General features: G+C 33.9%; 1 protein-coding gene across 1 annotated transcript; it reads left to right on the top strand.

The window, feature by feature from the left end:
* Positions 1 to 1,110: 1,110 nt before the first annotated feature.
* Positions 1,111 to 2,945, top strand: LOC110687470 (CBL-interacting serine/threonine-protein kinase 12-like). Its single transcript, XM_021864126.1, has one exon. It carries the CDS (start codon positions 1,312 to 1,314, stop codon positions 2,713 to 2,715), a length of 1,404 nt encoding a protein of 467 aa, XP_021719818.1. The 5' UTR covers positions 1,111 to 1,311; the 3' UTR covers positions 2,716 to 2,945.
* The last annotated feature ends 3,109 nt before the right edge of the window (positions 2,946 to 6,054 follow it).

Genomic DNA, 6,054 nt, shown 5'->3' with positions numbered 1-6,054 from the left:
CTGAATCATAATGCCAAACAAAAATTGTTTCTGTTTAAATAACACCTCTTTAAATATGTCTCTATAATGTTCCCTCTAAACAAACACATACACAAATTATTTCTCTCCTCACAAAAATAACTCGAACCAAGTAGCCTGACATATTGACATTAGTAACAATTCCAACTTAATACTCCCCCAGAAACATTACCCAGAAATTAATACAATAAGAGGTTCACTTTTGCACAATTTGGTTTCCGATAATCAAATTTTAGCAAACATAACATGATTTGAGAAAAAAAAAAATGCAACAACAAATTCGAGATCTCAACCAGAAAAACTGAAGCACAAACAGAACAATTTGGTAGGGAACCTTTTTTGTTTCACCTTCATCTCTTTAATCAACAAACATGCAAACAGCGAATTTAGAATCAATAAACCCATTTAAAGAATGCTAAACATTAGGAACAAGGCTTAATCAATGTCATTAAGAATTCAGGAATCAGGATCTCCCAGAATGCTACTCAATAGTGGCCCTAAATTTCGATATCGATAAACGGTTCATTGATCACGACAATCAGAGAATTCCTTGCACATTCACAATGCCAAGAACTGGGAATCTTATTTGGTTTTGCATCTGACCCAAGCAACAACATCACACTATCTATCCATCAGATTACAAGAACAATCAAATAAACAGCTGCCTGTAACAATTAATATCAATTGAATCATAAAAAGAGCAACATTGTAGCTTAATCACTGGTGCAATTAATCAAAAAATGAGATACAAAGAGAGAGAGAACCTGTATACTTTTCACAGAACCTTTTCCCAACCATCGGAATCCCGAAAATCTCAACACCACGAATCTTGAATTACCAATTCTATGCAGGGTCAAAGATTAATACCTTTTTCCTCAATAAATGATAATAGAACGAGGCTGAGCCCCAACGATGATGACAAGGTTATGTCGTGTTATACTATTTCTGGTTTTAGAAAATATCTAATCTAGGGTTATGTGTGGGTGGTTGGGTTAGTGTAAGGTGTAACGCCGCACACAAAGAAACTCTACTGTTACATTAATCACAAGCTCTGTCATGTCCCCAGCTGTTCTTTTTTAAGTCACACCGACTTACCTTCACCACCCCTTTCTCTCTCTTTATTTCTCCAATTTCCCAGCAACAATCAACCATTCGTCCAAAATACTCTCATCATCATCATCTCTCCCTTTCTCTCTCCTCTTACGCCGTCTATCTGGGTTCTTCCTTCAAACTATTTCAAAATTCATCCCCAATTTCATTTATTTAGATTGATTCAAATCTTATTTTTTCCCGATGGCTGACAACAGCAAGAAGGAGAAGGAAAACCTTCTTCTGGGGCGGTACGAGGTCGGAAAACTCTTAGGCCACGGCACATTTGCCAAAGTCTATGTCGCGAAAAACGTCAAGACCGCCGAATGCGTGGCGATCAAAGTTCTAGACAAAGAGAAGATCATGAAAGGAGGTTTAATGACCCATATCAAGCGAGAGATTTCAATCCTCCGCCGTGTTCGGCACCCCAACATCGTTAAACTCTTCGAGGTGATGGCAACCAAAACCAAAATTTTCTTTGTTATGGAATATGTTCGTGGTGGTGAGCTCTTCAATAAGGTGTCCAAAGGTAGATTGAAGGAAGACGTTGCTAGAAAGTACTTCCAACAGTTGGTCTCCGCAGTCGGGTTCTGTCATACTAGAGGCGTTTATCATCGGGATCTGAAACCGGAAAATCTTTTAGTCGACGAGAACGGCGACCTTAAAGTCTCCGATTTCGGGCTTAGCGCTGTATCTGATCAAATACAACAAGATGGGTTGTTTCATACCTTCTGCGGAACCCCGGCGTATGTTGCGCCGGAGCTTCTCGCTCGAAAAGGGTATGATGCGGCTAAGGTGGATATTTGGTCATGTGGGGTGATTTTGTTTGTGTTAATGGCTGGTTTTTTACCTTTTCATGATCCTAACATTATGTCAATGTATCGCAAGATTTATAAGGGCGAATTCCGGTGTCCGAGATGGTTTTCGCCTGAATTGGCTAGGTTGTTGCGTCGATTGCTTGACACTAATCCTGATACTCGAATCACCATTCCTGAAGTCATGGAAAACAAATGGTTCAAAAAGGGTTTTCAGAATGTCAAATTCTACTTCGAAGATAACAAAATGTGTACTTTCAAAGAGGATGATGATGTTTGCAGCAACTTCGATGAGACAGAATCTTTGTCTGAGTCCGAGTCTGAAATACAACGACAACGAAAGCCGGTTCCAGGCTTGCCGCGCCCGGCAAGCCTGAACGCCTTTGATATCATCTCGATGTCCCGAGGGTTCGATCTCTCGGGACTGTTCGACGATGACGATGGGGAAGGCTCAAGATTCGTATCCGGAGCACCGGTGTCGACAATTATATCAAAATTGGAGGAGATTGCGAAGGTGGTGAGCTTCACAGTAAGGAAAAAGGATTGCAGAGTGAATTTGGAAGGGTCTAGAGAAGGTGCCAAAGGACCATTGACATTACAAGCTGAGATTTTCGAGTTAACCCCATCGTTGTGTGTGGTAGAGGTTAAGAAGCAGGGTGGTGATAAAGGAGAATATGAGGAGTTTTGCAATCAAGAATTGAAGCCTGGTCTTCAGAATCTGGCTGTTAGTGATCATACTTCTCCTCCCGCTGTCGAAGTTGCCGCCGCGAATTTACCGTCGGATACGGAGTAGATTCGTATTCTCTATTTGAATATCATTATTTTATATGTTTTTTTGGGGTTTATATCTCTTATATTGTCAGCTAATTAGGGGCAGATTTCTATATTATTTTGAAAATTTAGGTGAGTCAAAACTTAAAATGTTGTTGTAATGGTTGAGACTCTTGAGAGCAAGGAATATATATATATATATAGTGAGAATATACTTTTTGGTAATCTATAATTACTTAATCACGTAAGTACTCCGTTACTAGTACTACATAGTTATTATATTGGATTGCGTTTAAAAAATAGTGAATCATATTTGAGTATTACCCCGTAGTAAACAACTCAAACAAGTAACTACTCCGTAGCTTGCATTCCATTGTTACTGAATTGGCGCGCATCTACTTGTTGATTTGGCGCACAACTAAAAGTATTGAACTGTAATTTGAATTGATAGTTATGGAGTAGTTATTAATTTAGTGTACATATAGTTGTTAAATTGGTGATCATCTCAAAATAATGAAGCGTCATTTGTATTAGTAAAAATTGTACCATAGTCCCTCACTCCTTATTACATTGGTACACATCTCAAAAAAATTGTACCATAGTCATTTGTATAGTTGCTCGTTCCATTTATTTATACTCTCTCTCTAAGTATTGTACATGAGAGTTGGGTCTATGGAAAGAGTGAAAGACCGATCATTTGGACATTTGAGCTCCATTCACGTTCATGGGCCTACTATTGGATCATCATTGCTATATATTGGGCCTCCAAGTAGAAATGGACGACATAGTTGCCCTATTAGTGTTTGCCAAATAGCTAACTCGTTAAAAATCGGAAAACCAAAGAGTAGGAAACTTGGAATAATCCAACGAATGTTTGGGTTGAGAGTTGAGACTAATACTCGTTACTTCTAGTTTCTCATAAAGTATCTCACACAAATAATAATTTATTTATGTAGATGATGTGACATATTATACAAAGTACTTGTATAAAATAGTTTACAAAATGAGGCACACACTTTCTCTCAAAATAAGAACAATTTGATTGAGAATTTTAATAATAGTATCCGGAGTCTACTAGAGTAGCACTAACAACAAGTCTAATTAGAAAATACATATCTTATATACCACCACTTTTTATAAAAATCAAATCACCTAATATGTAGAGGGTGGAAATATGAGACACAAAAATGGACTAACATGCATAGTCACATGCTCCCTTCATTTCATGATAATCCCTTCGTTTTATAATAATCGCAACACTTTAATTAGCACATATGCTAATGCATAATTTTGACTATTATTAATATTTGTAATAATATATTATTAACAAGTATAAAAAGATTAATATAATGAAAATATACATAAAGACTAATCCAAAAAATATTTTACATGACTACATATGTTTTTTTTCTATATTGGTAAAAAAATATAGTCAAAGTAAGCATATGAATAGTACAAAAGTCAAATTGTTACTATTATCAAAACGGAGGGAGTATATTTAAAGCCATGTGATATATAATTGCTTAACAGAAAAGGAAAAAAAATTCTTAAAAGTATGAAAATTACAAAAATAGCTTATATTACTACGTGTGTAATGTAATTTTCACAATGAATTAAGGTAACAGAAGAGGTCAATAATGCTTGTTTATTAATAATATAAATGTCTTAAAGGTCTAATGACATGTTCAAATTTAGTAAAATTATGTATGACTTTATTATTTTCAAAATATTAAATGATAATATTATGTTAAAAGTTGGAACTATAATTAAGTTTTCGCTTTTCATTTCAAACAATGTCGTGTCACTTCATTTACTGTAGTACTCCGCCATTTAGTTTTACTCATCTTTATGTATAGTCGTTTAAAATAATTTAACTACGAGTGGTTAAGGTCTTATATATGTTTAATGGTCCAAGTCCAAGAATTAGGAAAAAAAAAATGTTGAAATTCCAAAGAAAAGGATTACCTTTTACTACACTTTTGACAAATTGACAAAAATGAAATGAGAAGGTGTAGTGGAATCAAAGAATGAAGTGATAAGAACGTACAGGTTGTAATAAGTAGATCTACGGACTTTATTCTTAATTGGCAGAAAAAGAAGAATGTTCCACACACGTCCACTTAATTACCAAAAGAGAAAAAATAAAATCAGTGGAGGATAACTTTAATAAAGTAGGATTATATATGTACGTCAAAAACACTTGCGTGGACCTGGTCCACAATAATATTATTTGTGGATTCGAAGTCTATACACACGCAACTGACATTATATTGAATATAGTGACCATTATTTTTAACATAGTAACCTTATTTTTAACATAGTAATCTTTATTAAAACTACTACAACGTTTAATAATATTGTGAACTTGAAATACGACATTATTACCCTAATTTTAGCATAGTGGCCTTTATTATTCATATTGATCAGTATATAAAATATTTCATTACAAAAATAACCACTTAGGCCTATATATTACCAAAATGATTTTTATTTCAACATAGTGACTTTTTTTAAAATTATAGTGACCCTTTTTTTGTTAATAAAACAACCATACTTTCTCTAATGTTAGTGGTCCACAATAAATTAGTGTGAACCAGGTCCATTTAAGAATTTGTATATTTATGTACTATATTATACAAACTAGTACTAGTATACTTCATGTTCTGATCTCGTCAGATTCATTCGGTGGTCTGCCCCCTCCACTCACCAAATATTTTTGTAAAACAATATATAGATCTGAAGTACGTAAAATTATCGTTTTTTTTTCTTTTTTTTCAAAAGATTTCACATACATTACAATAGTTGCACCACGTAATAATCTAACCATTTACACGTAACAATACCTAATTTCGGTAAAAAAAGATAGTCAAGATAGTGATTCATTTTGTTTGGTGATTTTTCTAAAATTAGTCGAGTATTTGGTTCAATGGTTCATAAGACTAAAAAATCTTAGGTTAAAGATATAATATAAAACCTATATTCCCTAATAAGTGTGTCCTGAGTAAGATTTGAATTTGAATTTCGTCGTTGTAGACTTATTAATCTCTATATATTTTCCATAAACAAAAAGAAAAGAAATTTTTATATAATAATGTTAAGATAATACTTTTACTTTGTTTCCTACTTTCCTAATTATTTATTAGTAATGTACTTGATCATTATCTAACTAACACATCCTTGATGGTCTGCATTAACATGGGACCTGAAGTTGCTTGCCTCTAATGGATTTTTTATTTTTATGATCAATCATTTATCTTAATATTATAACTTCAAGGACATACTTTTGTGAAAGTACCTTCAAATAAAGAATCAAAAATAAACTCTACAAGTATAATATATTAATATACCAAGTAGGTAGTAA

The sequence above is a fragment of the Chenopodium quinoa genome, unplaced genomic scaffold (assembly GCF_001683475.1).
Source record: "Chenopodium quinoa cultivar QQ74 unplaced genomic scaffold, ASM168347v1, whole genome shotgun sequence".
Lineage (NCBI taxonomy): Eukaryota > Viridiplantae > Streptophyta > Magnoliopsida > Caryophyllales > Amaranthaceae > Chenopodium > Chenopodium quinoa.
The sequence above is the reverse complement of the archived record's forward strand: the minus strand, read 5'-3'. Positions and strand labels throughout refer to the sequence as shown.

Excerpts from the sequence above, each read along its gene's own strand:
- LOC110687470 (XM_021864126.1), top strand. The coding sequence starts at position 1,312 with ATGGCTGACAACAGCAAGAAGGAGAAGGAAAACCTTCTTCTGGGGCGG.